Genomic DNA, 25,965 nt, shown 5'->3' on the forward strand with positions numbered 1-25,965 from the left:
ATACACTGTGCTTCCTGACTTCCTCCCCAACAAAGACTTTCTTGCTTTTGGATCCCTGGTGCATATAGGTCAGTAATCTATTCATCTGAAGTTTGGCTGGGGTTTATCAATCCCACCATTTGCCTGTTAAGAAATGTGAAGAAACAAAATTATAAAGAGTTTTCCATAATTTTTTGTGTGTGATTGGTATAACTCTAAAGGTTTGAAAATTTTTAAATTTTAGATAATAACAGACATTTGAGGAATATAATATGACATTTAGCAGAAACAAGAAACAATGTAGAAATTACATACACAACATATTTCTAGGCAAATATATATCCAAGGACAAACACACACTCTCTCTGATTTTAAATGTATAATTTTATATAATACACAAATATATATTTTTCTATGAAATATATCTTGAAATATATTGGAAAGGATATACTGAAAAGATACAATTATAAATACATTAAAATATTTAAAATGGTCAATGTCTCCAGGCAGTAAAACAATGGGTGATTTAAATTTCTTATTTATATTTTATTTTCTGAGTTTTTCCTAATAAACATGTATTACTCTAATAAGAAAAAAATGATGACAGTGAAAAAATATGTAACAGTGCTTCACTTTCTGAACCTATTAAACCATGATGACATTTAGCCCTTGATAAGTCTTATCCTTCATATGGGAAATGTTACAAATGGCTCAATCCCACTTTAATTACTCACCTTAGGTGCTGAAGTTTGGCATGTGGTAGTGAACGCAGGGATCCTAATTGTTGGTATAAACTGAGGCTATTATGGAAAAAAATCATTAGACAAATGTAAGTAAAAATAACTTTCAACTGACGTATTAAAATAATTCAATATTCTTCATTTCTTAAAGAAGCGCCAAGATCACATACTCTCACCAATCATTACTAAGGAGTCCCTTTCAGTTTAGACACAGAGCAATGATGTCTGACTGGTAGCGACTGGACAGTACAAGACAATCCAATGAAGTATTATAGATCAAATGTCTTAAAAGCAATACAAGGGGCCACTGTATTAAACACTGTCTCCACAGCCCTCATCTCCCCTCTCTGGAGACCCTTTGTCTCCACTTGTAGGTCCCAGCATCTGGAATAAATCTTGACCTTCAGCAACAGCTCTGTATAGTTCAGAGCTCTGGGCCTGAGCTTCAAGGGACTTTTGAGGATAGACTGGCCTTAACTGTGTCCCTAATAACTGAGATGCTGCCTTACCCTCAGCAACCAACTCCTGTCTTGTACTCAGAGGCATAAGTAGAGAGAGAAAGCATTTGTTTTTCCTGAAAAAGAAGCACCTTCTAAGCTAATATTTTGATGTGATAATTGTTACACTAAAATGATGAGATGTTAATGAAATATTCAAAGAGAACATAAAGAGTAACGTGGGCCTGCACCCCAGACCCAGGGTCACTCCCCTTGGAATGAGACCCTGGTTAGGGGATCCGCTTGCACCTCCTTTTTGGTGCACCCACTTTCTTTCGCTGTGCCACAGATGCCATCGTGGTATCTAGCACAGTGTCCACGCTCTCTAGCACAGAAAATTTACCTTGCTCTTGTTAATACCCTAACATCCAAACTGGAGTCCTGACTCCAGTTTGGGTTGGATGTTAAGGGTTGGAGCTGCTGAAAATTTTTCCAGTGTGAATGGCCTGCATAGATGTTGAAATAGGGCCTTTTCCTCTGTCCTGAGATCCAAATGGCCCTTGGTGGCATCTTATAAGTTGTAGGTACCTTTAAGGCAACCCTTCCAAACCTGAATTATTTCACCTGTGTACCTGTACCCACTGCCCCCCCCCCAATCTGTACTTCCTCGTGCAGTCCCTCTTTTGACTAGTAACATCACCAAACACCCAGACATTCAAGCTAGGCTGTCCTGGGCTAATAATCACTCTCAGTCCACAGGTTTGCACTAGTCTCAAGTCACCTCCCTGTTTAAATGACTTTATCGTCTTTTGCTTGAACTATTTTCTATAACCTCCTCATTTTCTTGCTTCCAGTTCAGAGACTTCTCTAGACCTGTGCCACAACCCCTTTCTACACAATATTATTCACTTCATTAAAATAAGGAAGACAAGAGAGAAGAAGAGGGGGAAAGAGAAGGGGAGGCGGAATTCTCAAACTTGGATGCATTTGCTTAGAATCACCTGGTAAGACTTAAAAAAAACACTATTGATGCCAAGTCCTTACACCCTGACATTCTAATTCAATTATGTGGGGATGGGGCCTGGCATCGGTAGTTATTAAAGCTCTCTGAGTGATTCTCATACGCAGTCAGGACTGAGACCACTAGCTTAGAAGACAGAGTCTCATTTCGGTAGCACCTGCCACATGGTGTGGCACACAGACCACATTCAATTCAAGTTTATTAAATAAAGCCAAACAGCACCTAGCATGACATACAAGCGGCTTTCAAACGGTTGCAACTAACTTTCTAAATTCTTCTTCTGAACCTCTTTCCCTCCATCTGACACCCCTTGTTGCCCTCATACACTAAATGCTCAGTCACATTTACTATTCCTCAGGTTCACTTTCATGTCCCCGTGCCCTTGTATCACCCATTTCCTTTGCCTGGAATGACCTTTCTGATATCCTCCAGTTGTCGAATTTGACTCATCCTTCAAGTCTCAGTTCAAGTATTACCCACGCCGAATTCCTGCTCCTATTCCCCAAAGGAAAATTAATTGCTTTAACTTCTATACTCCCCTGACATTTTTCTGGATGTTTATATAGATATCTCTCACTATACATACAGATTCACATGGAAAAACATATATTTTTAAACGTGTATTTTTAAGTCTCCTTATTACTCCATTCTCTATTTGTCCAGTTCATATTCCACTAACAAGTAACCACTGCTACTTATTTCTTGTTTATTTTTCCAGAGATTTGCTTATACGTCATCTATAATACAAGCATATGTACATAAGGTTTCCCTGCTTTTCTGAGGTGGGGAAAAATGGTAGTATATTATACACACAGTCTGCATCTTTCTTTTTTACTTAAGGATATATCCTACAGATCTTTCTCTATTAGTACTTAAAAAGCTTCTTCATTCCCTTTTTACAGCTGCATTGTATTCCTTCCCCACCTCCAGTTAGTTTTGAGATATAATTGTCATACATCATTAAGTTTAAGGTAATGGCTTGGCTTACATATATTGTGAAATGATTACCACAATAAGTTTAGTTATCATCCATCATCTCATATAGATACAATAAAAAAAGAAAAAAAGTTTTTCCTTGTAATGAGAACTCCTAGGATCTACTCTCTTAATAACTTTCATATATATCATACAGTGTTTGCTATAGTTAACTATGCCCAAAGGTTTCCTTGAGCTCCCTCCCTCTGACCCCTCCCTACACCTCTTCCTACCCCCATCCCATCCATGGGCAACCACTGATCTGCTTTCTCTCAGCATAGATCATCTGCATTTTCTAGAATTTTATCTTAAGTGGAATCATAAATCTTTTTCGTCTGGTTTCTTTCACTAGGAAGAATTATTTTGAAATTAATCCATATTGCTTTGTGGATCAATAGTTCATTCCTTTTTATTGCTGAGTTGTATTCCACTGAACGGACATACCACAATTTGTCCTTTCACCTATTGATAGTCACTTGGGTGACTTCCAGTGTTTGGCTATTACAAACAAAACTACTATGAATCAAGACAGTATGGTACTGGCACAAAAACAGAAATATAGATCAATGGAACAGGATAGAAAGCCCAGAGATAAACCCACACACATATGGTCACCTTATCTTTGGTAAAGGCAAGAATATACAGTGGAGAAAAGACAGCCTCTTCAATAAGTGGCACTGGGAAAACTGGACAGCTACAAGTAAAAGAATGAAATTAGAACACTCCCTAACACCATACACAAAAATAAACTCAAAATGGATTAAAGACCTAAATGTAAGGCCAGACACCATCAAACTCTTAAGAGGAAAACATAGGCTGTACACTCTATGACATAAATCACAGCAAGATCCTTTTTGACCCACCTCCTCGAGAAATGGAAATAAAAACAAAAACAAACAAATGGGACCTAATGAAACTTCAAAGCTTTTGCACAGCAAAGGAAACCATAAACAAGACCAAAAGACAACCCTCAGAATGGGAGAAAATATTTGCAAACGAAGCAACTGACAAAGGATTAATCTCCAAAATTTACAAGCAACTCATGCAGCTCAACATCAAAAAAACAAACAGCCCAATCCAAAACTGGGCAGAAGACCTAAATAGACATTTCTCCAAAGAAGATATACAGACTGCCAACAAACACATGAAAGAATGCTCAACATCATTAATCATTAGAGAAATGCAAATCAAAACTACAATGAGGTATCACCTCACACCGGTCAGAATTGCCATCATCAAAAAATCTAGAAACAATAAATGCTGGAGAGGGTGTGGAGAAAAGGGAACCCTCTTGCACTGTTGGTGGGAATGTAAATTGATACAGCCACTATATAGAACAGTATGGAAGTTCCTTAAAAACTACAAATAGAACTACCATACGACGCAGCAATCCCACTACTGGGCATATACCCTGAGAAAACCACAATTCAAAAAGAGTCATGTACCAAAATGTTCATTGCAGCTCTATTTACAATAGCCAGGACATGGAAGCAACCCAAATGTCCATCGACAGATGAATGGATAAAGTAGATGTGGCACATATATACAATGGAATATTACTCAGCCATAAAAAGAAATGAAACTGAGTTATTTGTAGTGAGGTGGATGGACCTAGAGTCTGTCATACAGAGTGAAGTAAGTCAGAAAGAGAGAAGCAAATACCATATGCTAACACATATATATATATGGAATCTAAAAAAATTAAAAATGGTTCTGATGAACCTAGGGGCAGGACAGGAATAAAGATGCAGACATAGAGAATGGACTTGAGGACACAGGGAGGGGGAAGTGTAAGCTGGGAACAAAGTGAGAGAGTAGCATTGACATATATACATTGCCAAATGTCAAATAGATAGCTGGTGGGAAGCAGCCACATAGCATAGGATGATCAGCTCGGTGCTTTGTGACCACCTAGAGGGGTGGGATAGGGAGGGTGGGAGGGAGACGCAAGATGGAGGGAATATGGGGACATATGTATATGTATAACTGATTTACTTTGTTATAAAGCAGAAACTGACACACCATTGTAAAGCAATTATACTCTAATAAGATGTTAAAAAATTTTTTAAAAATTTAAAAAACTACTATGAGCATGTAAGTTTTTGTGTAGATGTATGCTTACATTCATGTATTTATTTGCTGTCTGTACATCTCCCTTAGTGAAATGTCTGTTCAAATGTTCTTCCCACTCTTTTAGAACAGAAGGAATTTACTACAGTGATTGGTAACAGAAGAGATGGAAGAGGCTAAGAAGACTACCAGCAGATGGAAGATACCCTAGATGTTAGCAAAAGCAGGAAGTTCTTAGAGCCCTCAGGTTGGAGGGACAATAGGAAGAACTGATAGTACCAGTTCTATAGGGCAGAAGCCCAAGTACAGTGTGGCTCAGCTGAGTCCTCTGTTTAGAGTCTCAAAACTGCCTACTTTTTAAATGTGTTGTGTGTCTTATTATTGAGTTTTTAAAGTTCTTTATACATTCTAGATATCAGTCCAGATCAGATAGAGTTTTGTAAATATTTTCTCCCAGTCTGTGGCTTGATTTTTTGATTTCTTGTGTCCTTTGAAGAGCAAAGTTTTTAAATTTTGATGGAATCAAATTTGTTAAATTTTCTTTTATAGCTCATGCTTTTGGTATCATATTTAAGAAATCTTTGCCAAACCCTAGGCCACTAAAATTTTTTCCCACACATTCTTCTAGAAGGTTTATAGTTTTAGGTTTTACATTTGGCCTATGCTGCATTTCCCATAATTTTTATTTGGTTTGAGGTAAGAGTCAAGGTTCATTATTTTGAGGTATATATGACTATCCAAGTGTTTTGGTATCATTTGTTGAAAAGATTATTTCTTTCTCCCAATGAAATGTATTGGTCCCGTTGTTGAAAAACAATTGACCACAAATGTATGAGTCTATTTCTGTACTCTTTATTATGTCCCATGGCTCTATTTGTCTCTTTTAACACCAATACCAAATTGTCTTGATTACCATAGGTTTATAATGCCTTGAAATTAGATGGTGTCAACCCCTCCAACTTTGTTCTTTTTCAAAGTTATTTTAAATCCTCTGCACTCCATATGAATTTTATACATTTTACAATTTCTACCAAAAAAAAACCCCCACAAACAACTAGCTTGGATTTTGATTAACATTGGGTTAAATCTATAGACCTATTAGAGAGAATTGACATCTTAACGATATTGAGTCTTCAAACTCATGAACGTAGGTTACCTCTCTATTTATTTGCTTTATTTAATTTTTTCATCAGTGTTTTGTAGTTTTCAGTGCAGGTCTTACTCATCTTTTGTCAAATTTTTCCTGAAGTATTTCATGTATTTTATTGGAAATGGTTTATTTATTTATTTATTTATTTATTGGAAATACCATTGGAAATGGTATTATATTTTAAAATTTCAATTACAATTGTCTGATGCTAGTAAATCAAAATAGTTGATTTTTATATACTGATTTTGAACGCTGCAACTTTGCTAAGCTCATTTTACCAATTCCAGTAACTTTTTAACAGATTCCATTCAATTTCCTACATAGACTATCACATCTGAAAAGAACCAGTTTTACCTCTTCCTTTGCAGTCAGAATGCCTTTTCTTTTCTGTCTTTCTTGTACTTCTAGAACCTCCTGTAAATGCTGAATTGGAGTGATGACAGCAAACCTCCTTGTCTAATTCCTGATCTTAGGGGAGAGATTTTAGTCTTTCACTAGTAAGTACAATTTTTGCTGTAAGGTTTTTGTAGATGTCCTTTATCATACTGAGGGAGTTTTCTTCTGTTCCTGACTTGCTAAGAGTTTTTTTTTTTTTTATCAGCAACGGATGTAGTTGCTCCTTTTTTGTCATTTATATCTTACTGGATTTTGTTTCCTTTTTGTTTATGATATTTATATGTTATATATTTATATGTTATATATTTATATGGTGCCATATTCATATTTTACTGGATTTTTTTCTTTTTTTTGTAGATATTTAGCTATGCTACTAGTTTGTTTCTTAAATACATCATTATAAGAGTTAGGTTTTCCAGGACTAGCTCTTTCCCAGAATTTTCTATAGGAAGGGTAGGTAGAGGATAAGAGTTTAGGCAAGTTTTTTTTTCCACAAGCAAAACCTCTTTTCTTCTAATCTTTATCCAAAAAACACTGCTTCTGCAAATATGGCTTTTTGGAGTACTTTCATGTGCATTCCACATCTTCTACTTCTGTGAACCAAAGCAGGTCCAGTACGGTTCCTGTTGCCTCCCAGCTATTGTAGATAAAGGCTATAGCTGTTCCATCTCCAGATGAACCCTTCTTCAGTAAGTGTATTTGTGTTAATTCTTTAGAGGTGCTATTGCTGGTCTCGTCTTTCCATTCCTCTTCCTTTCCTCCTATGGAGCTCCTGCATTATCTTGACTGCTTTTGGCAGCACTGCAGTATTTTGGTATATGTTTCCTAGCTTGACTGAAATTGGAGTTGCATTTTTGTTTTCTGTTTTCCTGTTGCTCTTAGAAGACTCCCAGGAAAAAACAGGAAGATGCTACATCTATATAGCCATATTTATAGCAGAAGCCTCCTATATCTCTTTCTACCTATATTTATCATGGTATGTATCACACTGCCTTATAGTTATGGTAATACGGGTATCTCTCTCAACAGACTGTAAACTCTCAAAGTCATTTTTTATCTGTAGTACCTATCACAATGTTTAGCACTTTATAGGTACTCAATAAAATGTTGGTGATTAACAGATGCTCCCAGGGCCTACTGCTCATCTCTTCCACTGTTGAAACACTGCCACAAGTCTATTCTGCACTCATAATGTGACTAAACTTCTCCACTACCTGTCAGATGTTATCACATATTTGAGATGCTTTTTTTATATATATATATATATATATATATATTTTTTTTTTTTTTTTGCGGTACACGGGCCTCTCACTGCTGTGGCCTCTCCCGTTGCGGAGCACAGGCTCCAGACATGCAGGATCAGCGGCCATGGCTCACGGGCCTAGCCGCTCCGTGGCACGTGGGATCTTCCAGGACCCGGGCACGAACCCGTGTCCCCTGAATCGGCAGGCGGACTCCCAACCGCTACGCCACCAGGGAAGCCCGAGATGCTTTATATTAAATGTCAGTGTCTTATTCCTAATATAGCAAAATGGATTGAGCCTAGCCTAGTTACAATGTATGATACACTTAAATCATTTGGGTTTGTATAATTTTGGTGCTAGCTTAAAGATAATTACTTTTGGCTATAAAATTTTACTGTAATGAGTTTTGACCTGAACTACTAATCTCATCACTAGAGTTGTGAGTAATAAAAAAAAAATTTTTAATTCCATTAGTTTTCCTCTTTTTATATTCATTTCAGAGTTGTGTTTCTACAAAAGAACTTCAGACATCATAGAAAAACACAGCAAAAATGTCTCAACTAGGGACTTCCCTGGTGGTCCAGTGGCTAAGACTCCACACTCCCAATGCAGGGGGCCCAGGTTCATTCCCTGGTCAGGGAACTAGATCCCACATGCCGCAACTAAGACCTGGTGTAGCCAAATAAATAAATAAATACAATATTCAAAAAGAAAACGTCTCAACTACATTTTGAATAGAAAAATATCAATAATGTTGGCACAGCTTTGTATTTCTTTGCAAAACAGAAATCCATGTAACATAGCTAATCCATTTCAAATTCTGTCTCAGTTACTTAATGAGTAGTTGTTTACTAGTGGTATCATCTTTATCATCACCATCACCTTTTCAGATTTCAAAGAATCATCATCACCCTAGAAACCTTTCTAATATCAGTATTTATTTTTATATGACACTCATAAACTCTCCCGGCAAGACTGTTACATTTCTTTACATGTTTGGAAAGTCCTGAAAATCACAGATTCAATAGCAAAAGCTGCATAATATGAAGTATCTCTGGCAGCAGAGAAACTGAAGGATCCTTAACTCAGGAATAAAGAAGAGAAAGTCTGTGGTGCATAAGAATCGTGTGGGGAGCTGTGCAGAAATGCAGATTCTAAGGCTTCTGTCCCACAGATTCTTGTTCAGTCAGTCTGCTGTAGATCTCAGGAATCTGCATTTTTACAAACATGTGACATACTTACACAGATGGCCCAATCATCATAGATTCACAGCCCTGGAAGGCAGGAGATTCTCCCTTTTAATTTTATATCCATGCTTTGTGGGACTGTAGAGAAAATATTTTTATGTTTCTGCACCGTGAAGGCTTTCTGATCAAATTTTACCAAAATTTGAGACCTAGCCTAGAAGAACAAATCTTGGAATTTAATTTATGACTAATTATTAGTGAGAGAGCATCTGAAGAAATCTACCTCCCTGGAGGTATGTGTTTACATTTTAAGGAAGGAATGAGATCTGGGGCCATGGAGACATAGCCGAAGAAGCTAGTCTTACCTTGCCCCCAAGAGATTTATTTATATTCCAAAGGGTAAGAGTAAGAACCCAGAATCCTTCTCAAAGAGCAAGGAAGTGTGCTTGTCTGTCGGGGGGTAGTGTAGGGTTACGGAGATGGCTGTCCCTCTCCTATATAAATATCCAGATTCATTTCTTTCAGAGTTCCATGCTAGTGGTACAAACTCCAGTATATGTAGGATAACATACGATCTGCCTCATCTCATCCGTTGCCCCAGGGGTACAAATTAGGGCAAAAGGGAATCAGCACGATTATTTGCTATAATTAAATAATGATCTGCTCTGCTCCAGAAACCTCATGTTTGCATTCAGAATAAAATTAATATATATAGATATTTTAAACTTAGCCTGTAAATGAAGATGCGCAACTAATACGCATAGGCTCTAAAATTGGATGTGTCTTCATAAATATCTAGTCTAATCCCCTTTTACTGAGCTGGAGGGGGAGGGGTATACTAGGATCAAGGACTAGTGACATCAGACAGACCTGAGGTCACTCAGCTTATAAACAGCAGAGCCAGGACCTGAAGTTAGGTATCCTGACAGCAGGCCAGTGTACTGTCCGCCATATTCTGCTTCCACAGCCTCCTTCTTCAAGGAGCCCCTAAGCATCCCTCCCTCTGCACAGCTTTCCAAAATGATCACTGCCCTCCAACTCTGCCTAATATAGTCAGAGCTCCTCAAAAAATAAAAAAATCTGATTACCATTAGTTATTAATTACCCAATTTCTCCCACACTGAAGAGCTATCAATCCAAACTGAAAGCAGGAGAGCAGAGTAGTTCAAACAGCTTTGAACTAAGAATTAATCTCATTTTTAATTTTTTTTTGGCCATGCTGTGTGGCATGTGGGATCTTAGTTCTCCGACCAGGAATCGAACCTGTGCCCCATGCCGTGGAAGCACGGAGTCTCAACCACTGGACCTCCAGGGAAGGCCTTTAATCTCATATTTTTGATCTAGCTCTGTTCCTACCTTGTTTCTGTGACCTCAGCCAGAGAGGCAACATAGTCTAGTAATAGAATGAGGGGTCTGGAGTTTGACTGTGTCAGTTGAAATCACAGTTCTGCAGATTCCTAACCCCACACTTGGCAAGTTACTTCTCTGTGCCTCGGTTTCCTCGTGGATAAAAAAGGACTCATAACAATCACAGGATGGTCATAAGGATTAAATGAGTCAGTATATTTAAAGCATGTCATACTTCCCTGATGACGCAGTGGTTAAGAATCCACCTGCCAATGCAGGGAACACGGGTTCGAGTCCTGGTCCGGGAAGATCCCACATGCCGCGGAGCAACTAAGCCCGTGCACCACAACTACTGAGCCTGTGCTCTAGGGCCTGAGCTACTGAGCTCATGTGCCACAACTACTGAAGCCCGCACACCTAGAGCCCATGCTCCACAACAAGAGAAGCCACCGCAATGAGAAGCCCGCGCACCGCAACGAAGAGTAGCCCCTGCTCGCTGCAACCAGAGAAAGCCCGCGTGCAGCAACAAAGACCCAACACAGCCAAAAATAAATAAATAACTTTAAACAAATAAATAAAGCACCTCTAAGGGTGGCACATTGTAAGTGCTCTTATCATTTAATCCTTCCATTCACCCTTCTCATTTAAGTTTCCACATGTATGTAATATGTACAGTTAGAGTAATTATTCAGGGTAGTTTTAGAATTCACCAAAATATACATAATTATGGAAATCTTAGGGAAGAAACTGGAGAGGAGAAGGGAATTGGACATACGAAAACTATGCAATTATCTTTTACTACAAAAACGCTGTGGTGATCAAATGGTATAGTATATGCAGAACCACGTGGCAGATAAATCATGAAGCAAATGAAGTGTGAGCTTCAGGACCCCTCCCTTACACAGGGCCCTGTGTCTCACTTCGTGTTTATAATTTTGCACCTTCTTTTTTGAAGGGGATCCCCCAAAATGTATAAACCTCAGACTCCAAAAAACTAGATCTGCCCTTGTTCAGAAGTATTTTAAATAATACTTAGTTATTTTCAAATGCCAGGTATTACTACTAGTGGTCTTGGCTAGAAGACCTTCTTGAGGATTCTCAGAGTAGAGGAAGGATGATTCTAGACCACTGCAAAGCAAAAGTCATGGACAAACATCAGTTATTTCTCTTGGATTGGATTAGAACCCCCCAGTGTGTCAAGAGACCCCATGCCCTTTGCTAGAAGGCTGGGCCCAGCCAAGCAAGACTGACTGGAGGAGTGGGAGGTTAAAGCATATACTGATAAAGGACAAGGTGGAAAATGTAACTCAAGTGAGATTAAGTTTAAATTCTGCTTAAGCCTACAGGAGTTAGGACAGAAGAAGGATACAGATTCAGATCAAGAATATGATCAGGAAAAAAAAAAAAAGAATATGATCAGGAGACAAAGACTTAACAAGGTTAAATTGAGGGGCACAAGCTATGGGGTTTGAGTTCAAAATCAGAAAAATCATGAGGTACATTTCCTTAAACTGAATTCAAAATGTAAAGTTGGGTCCTGAGTAAGAAGTGAGATTAGGTCTAACAGATGAGAAACAGTATTCAAGCTCAGAGGTACAGGCTCAGACACACAGGGTTCCTTCAGAGGGAACCAGAGAGTAGCCTGCTCTGGAAGGAAGCCAAATACCTGAACCTCACTCTGAGAAGAGTCAGGAAACAGGCCCTGAGGTGCATCTGGGATACGAGGCGGCCTCTGACTGTTCCTGATTAGTACGTGCACTCATCAAAAACTGGTTGTGGATAGAGTTCAGGTGCTTATGGGCACTGATCAAATAGGTGTATTTGCAGTGAAACCCAAATTAGTATTCGCTGCAGTGAAAATCATTCAGGCAACACACCTAAACCTCTCCTTCTCTCTGCGTCTCTGCAGATGTGACTAAGAATGGCTGATTGACATGCAGAGAGGGATGTAATGTGGCAAGACTGCCAGCCACTGTCAAAGCTACTTCTGTCCTTCTCAGAGGAAGGATGAGCTCCCTCTGGAGTTCCTACTGTCCCTCAGCAACAACGTTTGGTCACTTATGTGAAACCCAGGAGCAGACAACAATGGATGGCATTCCTTGGTCCCAACCTCCAGGACAAAACAGGGTGACTTATGAAGCGAGGAGCTGGGACTGTCATAGACTCCCCACACCACACTGTTCCCTGAAGCCAGGCTGTTCTGATGCTCCTATCACAGGTACTATCCTGGTCTGTTTAGTAAACTACAGTGCTGTTCTGTCAGGTAGTGTGACATCAGCTCCTCAAGAAACAATGAATAAGAAAATAATTTGACGGACCATTTTCTCATACCATATACAAAAATAAACTCAAAATGGGTTAAAGACTCAAATGTAAGACCTGAAACCATAAAACTCCTAGAAGGGGCTTCCCTGGTGGCACAGTGGTTGAGAGTCCGCCTGCCGATGCAGGGGACACGGGTTTGTGCCCCGGTCCGGGAAGATCCCACATGCTGCGGAGCGGCTAGACCCATGAGCCATGGCCACTGAGCCTGCGCATCCGGAGCCTGTGCCCCGCAACGGGAGAGGCCACAACAGTGAGAGGCCCGCATACCGCGAAAAAAAAAACTCCTAGAAGAAAACATATGCAGTAAACTTTTTGACATCAGGCTTAGCAATATTTTTTTGGATCTGTCTCCTCAGACAGGGCAACAAAAGGAAAAATAAACAACTGGGACTACATCAAACTAAAAAGCTTTTGCACAGCACAGGAAACAATCAACAAAAGGAAAGGCAACCTACTGAATGGGAGAAGATATTTGCAAATCTGACAAGGGGTTGATATCCAAAATATATAAAGAACTTACATAACCTCAGTATCAAAGAAACCCCAAACAACCCAATTAAAAATGGGCAGGGAACCTAAATAGACATTTTCCCAAAGAAGACATAGAGATGGCTGATCAACACATGAAAAGATGCTCAACATCACTAATCATCAGGGAAATGCAAACCAAAACCACAATGAGATTAGATGACACCTCACACCTGTCAGAATGGCTATCATCAAAAAGACAAAAAATAACAAGTGTTGGTGAGGATGTGGAGAAAAGGGAACCCCTGTGCACCACTGGCAGAAATGTCTTGGTGCAGTCACTATGGAAAACAGTATGGATGTTCCCCAGAAAACTAAAAACAGAACTATCATACGATCCACCAATTCCATTTCTGGATATTTATCCGAAGAAAACAAAAACACTAATTCAAAAAGTATATGTATCCCTATGTTCACTGCAGCACTATTTACAATAGCCAAGACATGGAAACAACTTAAATGCCCATGGACAGATGAATGGATAAAGAAGATGTAGTATATATATATATACACAATGGAATACTAGTCCACCATAAAAATAGAATGAACTCTTGCCATCTGTGACAACATGGCTATATCTAGAGGGTATTATGCTAAGTGAAATAAGTCAGACAGAGAAAGACAAATACCACATGATCTCACTTATATGTGGAGCATAAAAAAAAAAGTGGACAAAGCAAAACAGAAACAGATTCATAGACACAAACTGGTGGCTGCCAGAGGGGAAGGGGATGAGGAAATGGGCAAAATAGGTGAAACTGATTAAGAGATACAAAATTCCAGTTATAAAATAAATAAGTCAAGAGGATGTAGTATACAGCATAAGGGATACAGTCAATAATATTGTAATAACCCTTTGTGGTAGCAGATGGTAGCTAAACATTGTGGTGATCATTTTGTCACATAAAAAATATTGAATCACTATGTTATACACCTGAAACTACTATAACACTGTATGTCAATTATAATTCAATAAAAAAAAGAAAAGAATTTGGACAAGTAAATCAAGCTAAGGAGTTGAACAGCTGCAGTTCAACGTCTACTGTGCCCAACAATGAGCCAGATGTGATGGTGAGAGGTACATGAGAAGATGAACACATGATACCTGCTCTCAAGGAACTTCTACATTAGTTCCTCATGAGCAATAACATCTCGTCTGCTATGCTGTGAACACAGGGCCCACCAGGTTGAGTATATCATGCATTATCCTTTTTGGAAAGGCAATGCATCACCATAGAAAAATGGGATCTTTGCAGCAAGAGTAATAAAGTAAAACATTTCAATTACAGGGAGTATATTAGCCTCTTGCTAGACAAGGGTCTTTAGGTGTCATAAATTTTAGATCATGACAGTTTACGTAAGGAGGCTGAAAATTACTCAACAAATAAATATATTTTCTAAGGCATCTGTCTCCATAGTTATACAAATTTGAAATCTCAGCATCCTACACAATAATGACATATTAAAACGATTAAATTCTAAATGGGAAAATGCATCCACATTATTCATTATAAAGTTGTGGTCAGATATGTCATTTCAATTTGAAAAACACAGATACAAGTTCAGCAAGCCTTCTTTGCTCCACATTTACCGCTAAAACAGCCAATGTGGGAATTGCCAGACTATACGGTTTCAGTTTGTGTGTCCACATGAGCACCGCGAAAGAACAGAATGCTATTGCTGGAGTTCCTTTCCAACAGGCATGGAATTTTACTAAGGCTATTCATTTGATGCAAAAACTATGAATGTGACAAATGAAATCCAAATATAGTCTCTATACTCCCACTCAAATGCAACACTTTATTTTGACCAAGTGTAAGAACATTATGGTCTCCAAGAATATATGCAGAAGATTTTAAGTCTAACCTACATAACTTCAACCGATCCAATGAAAAATATTTACTATCTTTCTACCTATTTGTGAAGAATCCTTTTACCTATTTGTGAAGGAACAAATCAAATTGTTCCTTCAATCCTTCACTCGTTGTTTGGTGAACACCTACTCTGTAAAATGGCCAGGCCTAGGTGTTGTTGGAAACGCAATGAATAAGAATGGTCTCTTCTTTCAAAAACCTTATAGTCGAATATAGGAGACCGATCGGGTACACAACTAACTATAATACCAGGTAGAAAGTGAAACATGCTCTTGAGAAAGACAAACATCAAGGGCAAAGGGGACTGGAAGGAAGGAGATATTTTTACAGGTAGGGAAATGAGAGAAAACTTCATACAGCAATGACACTAGTTTGGGATCTTGAAGGACTAGGGAAGGGGCAGAGGTCATTTCAGGAAAAATGGCAGGAACGAAGGCACTCAGCAGCGTGGAAGTGGAGAAAGCAGATAAGGAACATGGGGCAGCTCAGTGGGAGAATGATGCAGAAGGGAAGAAACTCAGGCCAAAAAAGGAGTAGTGTCAGATTAGAGAGAGCCTGAACTATGGCTCCAGATGAGAAATAAACATTAATCAGAAAAGTTAACCCAGAAAGACCTAGAGAATATATAAGCAATACAGCACATTTGCACAAACATATTGATTATATGAATATACTACCCATTAACTATACTTATGTACAAATGGGTAAATATAGAGCAGGCTTCATTCAGGGAATCAAGTTATCATCTGCCTTATAATGATTTGAAGACATTAAGTGGATTTGAAGTGATACCAAAAATCCCTGAATGAAATGGACCTAAAACTATATTCCGTGTGTTTGATTATGACATAGTTGTCCTGTCGTACAATAGAAGGTAGAAGAGACTGTAAATTGTGAGTTAAAACTGAGAAAGGGGAAAAACTGAGGACTGGAAAGTCCTCAAATGCAGAGGACTTGACTCTGTAACTCTACCTTATGGTTTTAAAATTATTGTCTAGGCTTACTGAAAAACAGAATAACAATTATCTAGATGATAGGTCAATTAGTAGCTAAACAATCACGAGAGACGATGAAAATGAAAATGCTTCATTGCTTGGCCAGCAGGTGGCACTTGTCACTCGATATAGAAGGATGAGGGGAAACGTGGAGTTAGGAATTCATCTATTCAGAAAGGAGAAAAAGAATGGGCTGTTCCAGAAGCACAATTTATAAAGAGCCCTTGGCTTGCTGACACAGCTTATCAATTACATCTTGGATTTGAGCCCTCCTATTAGGTTTACTGAACTTACACATTTCCTTTAACAAATATGATTTGCATTTTATCAGTTTGTTACCTTTGTCAATGTTCTCATATCCTTTTTGTCTGTATTTATCATATGATACTGTGAGCAGATCGGTGCTGGAATTAGGCAAAAAGGAAACAAAGTCCAACTTCACCATTTAAAGATGTTTGGCTGATTCAAGTTATTGAACTTCTCTGAAATTCACTCCCCTTCTGATGCTATAATTGATATAATTAGCTGTAATGTTGTGGGATTAAATATGATAGCATCTGTGGAAATGACAGCTTTGGGCCTAGCTATTTCATTTTCTCCTAGAGGACAAGATCTAATCATTGAGGTACCTCTTCTACCAGAAAAGTTTTCTGAATCACTGTGAATTTTCTGTAACTAGGGCACCCTGTGGGTAGGACACCTAAAATTTAGACTTTTGTCACTCTACATACCAGTAGGGTGTATGAGGGGTGGAAAAGTGGCTGTAGCTGCTGATTTCTGATACTAGTACCATAATACTACCCTTCCTACCATTATTCTATCCCTTTTGGTTGTCAATGACACAAAACCCAGAACCAAAGAATCTAAGATCCAGAAAGGTCTTTGATTTACTAAGTCAACATTTCATTTTCCAGATCAGGATGCCTTCTGCCACTAAAGCTGAAATGCAAGACAGTAAGAAACAGGGTGGGCAGATATAGGTCATTTTTATATTTGCTCCCCAGATTTAATCAATGGATAAGTGAGCATTGGCAGTGGGAGGCAGGAAGAGAGAACAGGAGGTGGGCAAACCATAATTTCATGGCATGCAGCTCATTATTTCCTGATATTGAGAGACTGGGCACCATTAATAGACAGTGGAATCATGGTAATATACTAGCCATTACTTGATTTTCCAGTGGTGCCTACCCTACACCTGAATCACATCTGCCCTGAACCTGAATGGCACCAACGCCCTGTTTGTATAGCTTTCCCACCCTTCCTATGTCATAGTCTAACAGCACTTCTTCTAAAAAGCAGTCAGGAAGAAAGTAAATTCTCACTGAACATCGGATGGTTTTGAGTCTTTTTTCTGGCATCAGGCAGCTATCACCTAATTAGTTTTTGAATACTTTCATGATTTATTTTTGTGAAAGGGGAACTGAGGTCACCTTTCAGAGGTCCTCTATTCATATTTTATAATGAGTTACACAGTTTTTAAAAGACAAATATGTCACACAAATGCTGACTTTATTTTTAAAAATACATAAGTTTAGCATGTAATTTAAAAGATTGGTTCTATGAAGGAACAAGCCCGTGCTCATCTCCAAGTCTACATTTATAATGTTCTTCTCACGTATAATGCCCTGTACTTTCCCTTTATTTACCCTAAATAGACTTCAAGATACAAGTTAAGTGCCACTTCCTCTATGAAGCTTTTTTGAATGAAGCTGCCCTCACTATCTCCTTGTAATAAACTTCTAATTTAGTTTCCACTATGATCAGACAAGTAGTAAACTAGTACTGTCTTACAGTAGTGGCTATCTTTTAAATAGCTGTCAGACTTGGTCCTCAAAGGGACTGTATATTATCTGAGGGCATATTTTATTTCGTGATTCAACAACTATCTGTTGAGTACGTACTACATGCCAGGCAGTGTTTTTGGTAATACAGACAATGAACAAAACCAAAACCAGCCTTGCAGTCACAGGGCTTACATTCTGGTGTTAGAGTCACTCTATTCCCCACCATGCTTAGCATGGGACAGACCCAAGGGCGAGTATGTGTTCAATGACCACATCAAAATCAACTGGTTGCCCGTGGTTAGGTGACCCCTAGCCAAACTTTTCCTTGACTACCGCAAAAACAGGGTCAGTGAAGGGCCCTGCATGCTGGAAGTGTGTTAGAGATACAAGGATTGGGACTTCCCTGGTAGTCCAGTGGTTAAGAACCCACACTTCCACCGCAGGTGGCATGAGTTTGATCCCTGGTCGGGAAACTAAGATTCCACATGCCGAACGATGCGGCCAAAAAAATTAAAAAGAAAAGAAGAAAAAAGATGTGAGGATTATTTTCACAAAACGGGGTAGGGGAGGATGGTGAAGAGTCTTAACGTCCTTTCAACTGGTAGGAGTATGTTTCTATTTAAGTCCTGCCAAAACTTCTTTGTTTATATCTAAAGCAGACTGAATCTATAAACCTGGCTCAAATTTTTTATGAAAAAATCAACTACCAAGAAAGAAAGAATAAGTAGAACAGATGGCCCAAATCTGTTACTCCATCAGCCTCTATCAAAATCTCTACCTCAATGATGAATAAAACATCCAATCCCAAACAAAGAAAAAGTAGTTAAGACTTAGTGATTGGCACTATCACTATCCAAGGGTCAGCTCTGACCTCTGTAAGAAAAGAAATATCCAGAGACTACAATAAAGATAAAATCAATTCAGGATGTTTCAAATGCCTTCACAAAGCTACAAGAAGTGGTAAGCAAAATAAGAAACAAAACAAATTAAGATATTTCACACTGAAAAGATTTGACTTCACCTAATTGTTTATAAAAATAACCACAGGGCTTCCCTGGTGGCGCAGTGGTTGAGAGTCCACCTGCCGAGGCAGGGGACACGGGTTCGTGCCCCGGTCCGGGAAGATCCCACATGCCGCGGGGCAGCCGGGCCCGTGAGCCATGGCCGCTGAGCCTGCGCGCCCAGAGCCTGTGCTCCCATGGCCACTGAGCCTGTGCGTCCGGAGCCTGTGTGGAGAGGCCACAACAGAGAGAGGCCCGGGTACCGCAAAAAAACAAAATAAATAACCACAGGTGGTGATATTTTTACATCTGACCTGTTCTCAAAACCACAACCAGATGCTCTAAGAATTGTAAAAAGTTGAGCCACTTTTAGGGATTGAAGAATGCTTAGGAGAATATGTTTCTAAATAACTCTCAGTTATCTTCCCAAAAGAAACCCTGAGACTCCAGACTAAAAAGGGAGGGTCAGGTTTTGTTGTCTGTGATCACAGGTGCTGGCTGACCTGCATGGCAGATCCCCAGCAACGTGGGAGTGGTAAGAAGATGAAGCTGGGGTAGAAAAGAAAGTTCATCTTCTAAGAACCCAGGAATACATGTAATAATCAGGTGGTAAGCCTGGATGTCTTAACTCCCACCCAGGAAGGCAGTTTTCTACTCAAATAAGCATCTTATTTCCTGACGTCTACACAGGAGTCAACATATTTGGACATAGGCTGTGGACCTCCTCAATTCCTATTTGAGGAGCTCGACAGGCTACACAATTAAAAAATGCTGAAGTTGGGTGCTAAATTTATAAACAGAGATGTAATTAATTTATTAAGAGATTAAAACAATAATTCTGCATGCCACTTTCACTTGCAACTGTCATGGTTACCTACATTTACTGATAGTAATATTTTATTTATTGAATTTTCTTAATAATTAAATACGACTTTAAGTTGCTGTATTAATAGGCTAATATTTTAAAAGAACAACTCTTTATCTCAAAAACCCAGGGAAGAAGCCCAAAGAAATAAAAAGAGCCTAATCTTTGGAGTCATACAGACCAGTGTCCCAAACTTGACCCTGGGCCCTTTGACACGCTGGTTGACTTCTACATCCTAGAGTGGAAATATATTCCCCTGTTCCTCACATGCACTGTTGTGGAGATGGACTTGGATATCACGTACAAAATGTAGTATTATTTGAAGAAGTTCTCTTCCTTTCTGGACCCTTGGAGTACTTGTGATCAACTCTAGAACAGTCCTTAGATCCAAAATTAAAAGGGGGTGACAAAAAAAGATGAAAAAAAGAGGCTACATATTTTACTCGGGTAAACCACATCAGTCAATTTGCACACACAAAATCAACAGCTCAAGACTCTGGGTAGATGTTGGAAAGAATAACTAACGGCTCACCTGTCGATGAGGTTCTTCCAGTCGATTTTGATACCTCTGGACTGACTCTTGAAGTTGCTTGTCTTTCTCATTTTTTGATGGTGATACTGTGCTTGAAGTGCCCAGGGGGATGGAAGGTAGTCGTTGTGTCTGATGACAACTTTTCACAATCAACAAGTACAAGAGATAACATCAGGAGGAAATATAAAACTATTTACTGTCCGTAAAAGATTATTTACTTCTACCAGGAGTAACTCTCTGGCTTATATCCAAAACTCAAATGCAGCATTACTCAAATAGAGCATTATACTGAGAATTTAGGTAATACATGACCTTAAATCTCCAATTTGCTTGAAAAAGAACTTACTGGAAAATGTGGAGGGTAGTATATATCTATGAGAATGGGAGAATATTCATTATTCACTAATGCTTCACTTATCCTGCGTTATCATGAAATGAGGCCTTTTGCAAAAATGTTTTTTAGATAATTGAAGCTTACCTTATTACTACCAAGCGTTTTTTTTCTTCCAAAAAAATTTGGGATTGAAATCTATATGTCTCTGTAAAATACACCAAATAATTCTGCTTCTGAAACACAGAGATCCTTCGTTTGATGACTCAGAATCACTGTGAAGACCAGCAACTACTGCGATGGGAGGCGGTACTCAGGGACCACCTTGGGGGTTACGGAGCCACGTAGTGGAGCCCTTCATCAAGCTGCCCGGTGACCTGATGCAGCACCCTAGCACCCTCCTCTCCCTGCTGCTGTCAGTGCACCTGATGCTGGTGGGCACTCTGCTTCCCAGCCTTACTAATGTGCTGTCTCCAACCACTAGTAGGTTAATACATGTATTATTGTACATAGTCAAGTAGAATTGTGTTTAAATTGCGATAAAAAGGCTGTGCGTGAGGGCGTCCCATCTTTTTTTTTTTTTTTTCTTTTTTTTGGCCCTCTGCGCCCTGCTCTGAGGGCGTCCATCTTTACAGTTACAAAAAGTACTAATGATTTTTGAGACATATGGTTGGAGAGGTTTGAGGCCTTTTTTTTTTTTTCCTACTTCTGGTTTCATGGCTATGTTTTGGGGAGCTGAGCTAGCCAAACTGTTGAAAAATTGAGATATCATCTTATTCACTTTGGTATGGAGGCTTGGCAGAGACAAGAAGTTCCATTCCCACTGGACATGGCCTCAGTTCAGGGCATGGCTGGGGACATGGTGGGGGGGTGGGAGGAGGGAACAAAATGCTGAGGTCTATTCTTAGAGCCTGCTTTACACAAGAACGATTTTTCATCATTGGTAGGTACCCAAAAGAGGGGGAAGTTCATTTTCTAAACTAAATGGGTATTAAGCTAGGAAAGGGAGGAGGTGGTTGAAAATAGAGAAAAGGACTTCTCCCACCTGAAACAGTGTAGGAAAAGCAAAGCATATCGTACCCACTATATTTCTCTATTTTTCAAGGCTGCAGCATACACTTTTCTTGCTCCCACCAGCAGAGAAGAGTGAGGACTACAATCAAATTCAAATACTACTGTGAAAAAACACTTAATTTCACCCACATATGGTATTTGTTTTTACTGTTATTTTCAAAGAAAGGTGGTAGGTAAACAAACCAGGGGACACCTACCTATATATATATAATCACCTGCAGTGTTCATTTGAAGACATCTGTGAGGTGGTGCCTACACAGGTTTCTATTTCATTTGAGAAAAGAACCTTGTGGCAGCATTAAGTTTTTATTTAGAAAAGAAAAACCTCAGATATTTTATTAAAATGCAATTCATCCAATTGTCCTCAAAGATTTTTAGAAACAAATTAAATTTTAATATGGAATACAAGCCACAGATACTTTTTAACATCCTTTTCAAAATTCAGACTTTTGGGTTTAGTCAAATGATAGGCATCATTTTTACCCTGCTGGTGAACCCTATTTTCAATACAGAGAAACGTATAGAATGAATGTAATGGAAGCACACTGATGTTTACTTCTTGGGTACTGTGACAAAAATGCATAGCCTCCCTCTGTGCTTAAGGTGGAAAACAAAAAGGGGCTTCGGTGGTCTGAAAAAGAATGGCTCCTTTTTACCCTGCCTGGGTCACCAACTCTAAATACTACCATTTGTAAAATGGTGTGTTTTGTCACCATAAAGTATTTGTCTGGAATTAGGCTTCCCGAGCTAAGGATCCTTTCGGAGAGTCCATGATATAGTAAGGCAGAAGGAGTACAGGTTTTGCATCAAACTGCTTGGCTTCAAGTTTCAGGTTTAGGGAGGAATCCTGGACAGGTCACTGGACCTCCCTTAGTCTCACTGTTTTCTCCTCTGAGAAATAGAGAAAGCTCACGTGATTATTGTAAAGAGGAAATGACATAATGTGTAATTGCTATGTAAGAGAGAGCTATTATTATGTTTCCTGCCCCAGTTCTGGTTACACGGACATTGTTCACTCAAATGCTATTCAGTGGCATTAACCCTGAGGACAATTGGCAATTAACTGCTGACAATAAACCGTATTTTCTGTAAATACAGACGATGCCACTTTTCGCCCCATTACTCTGTCCTTCCGCTCATCAAATGTTGCCTAATAAATAACTATATTTCACATCTCATCACTTTAACACACTTATTTTATGTGATTCTATCCAAATCCAATAGCACATATGTATCAGGGTTTTGCTATTTCATGGCTTAGTCTCAAATTATGCACGGTCCATCCAAACATACTGAATCAGAGGACTGAGTGAGGTCATCAGATCAACTCCTCTTCCCTTGGGAATCTTCATCTGCATCGCTGTTAACGATCTCCCAGAAAGAAGTGTCAGCTCTCAAGAAACTGCCCAGGCTTCCCTGGTGGCGCAATGGTTGAGAGTCCGCCTGCCGATGCAGGGGACACAGGTTCGTGCCCCGGTCCGGGAAGATCCCACATGCCACGGAGCGGCTGGGCCCGTGAGCCATGGCCGCTGAGCCTGCACGTCTGGAGCCTGTGCTCCACAACGGGAGAGGCCACAACAGTGAGAGGCCCGCATATCGCAAAAAAAAAAAAAATAGTAAAGAAAAAAAGAAACTGCCCTTATAATCAGGAGTTTTTCTCTACAGCTCCCATTTCTAAATCTCTTGCTATCACTTTAAGCATATTTTTTGTCCTAATCTTTTCAGTGGAAATGAAATACAGATGGTCAAAATTATGTCAGTATATTTAAAGAATCAAGGACTTAAGAAATTTTAAATATAAGAAGATTTTTTGCATTTCAGGCTTTTAAGGTCCATCAGTTTTCTGCCAACATGGCAAATTTATCTTGCCTGTCATCACAAGTGGCAGTGTTTTGATGTGTAAAAGAGAATTAATACAGTTCTGAAACTAATTTTATAACGTTCAGTGATGGCACCATCACTTTTCAAGGAGACGAGGGGGCAACCATGCCAATTCAAGGACAATAGTAAGTTTGAGAAAAGGGAAGCTACAGAGGACACATTCCCAGTTCTGTGGGTCCGAGAAGGCCTAAGACTGGGGTGAGAAGTAATGGGTATATGGTTAGAATGTGGGGAGGAATCTAAATTCTCATGGCTTGTTACCAAGGGGCCCCCTGTGACCAGGGACTTAGATTGTCCTTACAAGGGGCTCAGTTGGACCTAGAAAACATGCAGAAGGTCCTATTATTACACTCCATCCTAGGTGATGGGAAGATGATTTAAAGACAGGTTATATCATTTGTCCAAGGCTTCAGAGGCTAATGAAGCCAGGAGTCAAACCCAGGCAGTCTGGACCCAGAGTCTAAACTCTAAACACTATCCTACACTGTATGAAAGTTCTGAGCTCACAGAAAGTGATCAATATTATTAACTTTTTTTTTTTTGACAGTTGCGGGCTTGGACCAATTTTACTTACATTTCCTAGCATAAGGCTTTCCACGCAGAAATTTAAAAATCAAAACCAAAACAACAACAAAAAAACTTCTCTTAAACAACACTTGGGTGAAAATCATGACAATGACAATGAAAACACTACCTATTCTTAATATTGAAACTGAGCCACCACTGTGTTCCTATCTGGGAGATATTTAAGTTACAAGTTAGGACTAGAATCAGGTTGGGAGTTAGAAGACCTGGGCCAGTGGCTTCATGAACAGGCTTCTCACCCCCACATTTTGGGCTTCAATTTCCATTTCTCTAAAATGAAGAAGTGAGACTATATCACTGTTTTATAATCATGCTTCCTGGAGCTCTAAGCTTTTTAGAGAGAGTAGGGACAGAAATGAGAAGTGGATACCTCTGGCCTCCAGATTCTCAACCTCCAATTAAATCAGGACAGTTCTGTTTTTATCTATTTTATATACTTGAGGTCAGAGACAAATTTTATTTGGGGGAGAAAAAAAAAAAGGTTCTGCTGCAAACCAAGAAAGGGAGACTAAAAAACCCCTCGGGCCATGTGAAATCTAAGAGCCCCTGTCACCTCTGACATTTTTTGTTAATCTCTAAATATGATTAACCTGGAGACTCCAGGTGGAAGGGGTTTTAGTAGCAGTTTCTAAATGTTTTCTTCTTTCTAATTTTTATTCAGTTGCTCTTTATTTTTTATTCAGGGCTGGATAAAAATAAACAAGAGTTATTACCCTAATGTCTGTATTAGCAATATTGATCCACTTATCCAGGTCAAAGTACTTAGAATAAACTCCATGGAAAACCGATGCCTCACTTAAGGGTGCCTTTGTTAAAGGGGAGTATTAACTCTTTTGCCCACAAGGAAAAGAAGTAAGTCAAAAAGGGCTTGTAATAACATTGATATTCATCAATATTTAATTGGGTTTTTTTTCCTGTTTTAGTCTGAACTTCTTCCTCCAAAAGCACAAAGCAATGAAATCAATATATGACTTAAACAGGAAAAGCACATAGTCTAACAGTTTAGCGCCTCTAGAGACACCCTCTAGATAAGACTCCTGCAGGATAAGATTGTACATTGCGTGTAAATGAACTGGAAGGCAGAACTCTTAAACACCAGGGTATGTCTCCTGCCAGTGGAAGCACAGAGCTGCACACCAAATGCTGACAAAAAGTTACACCCAGGACTCTCTTAACTTGATGGAAAAGAATACTAACGAAATATCCTTCCAGAGGTGGCAAGGAGCTAGAAAGAGTTAGAAGAAATGACAGCTACTAAGCTAAAAATTATCTATGTATCCAGTTTCACACATATATATTTTAGTAATTAAAAATGAATAAAGAATTTTAGAAAACTATCAAAAACTACCTGTTTTCCAAGAGGTTAGCGTTATTAGCACAAATCCAGATGTCATAAATTTCTTTTTCCTGATAATTAGTAGAGGGAGGCAAGACTCTCCATTTAAGGCAAAGATCTAAAATAATCAAAACAAAACCATGTACATACAAGAAAGACCACAATCAGAAGTGAATCTAACATAGTAAGATGTCAGGTTGCATATACCGAAAGTATGAGGTATTTCAATCCAAAGACAAGTGAATCCTTGATCATATACCATTATATTTGATGGCACAAATAGTTCGGGATTCTATGAGCTACCCTAG

General features: G+C 39.1%; 1 protein-coding gene across 1 annotated transcript in view; it reads right to left on the bottom strand.

Moving 5' to 3' along the window:
* MORC1 (MORC family CW-type zinc finger 1) overlaps positions 1–25,965 on the bottom strand; it is a 179,422-nt gene that overhangs the window by 54,221 nt on the left and 99,236 nt on the right. The window contains 3 exon segments of the mRNA XM_060297564.1: positions 714–779; positions 20,451–20,589; positions 25,670–25,775. Coding sequence (XP_060153547.1) covers positions 714–779; positions 20,451–20,589; positions 25,670–25,775 — 311 coding nt within the window.

This window comes from Globicephala melas, chromosome 4 (assembly GCF_963455315.2).
Source record: "Globicephala melas chromosome 4, mGloMel1.2, whole genome shotgun sequence".
Classification (NCBI taxonomy): Eukaryota; Metazoa; Chordata; class Mammalia; order Artiodactyla; family Delphinidae; genus Globicephala; species Globicephala melas.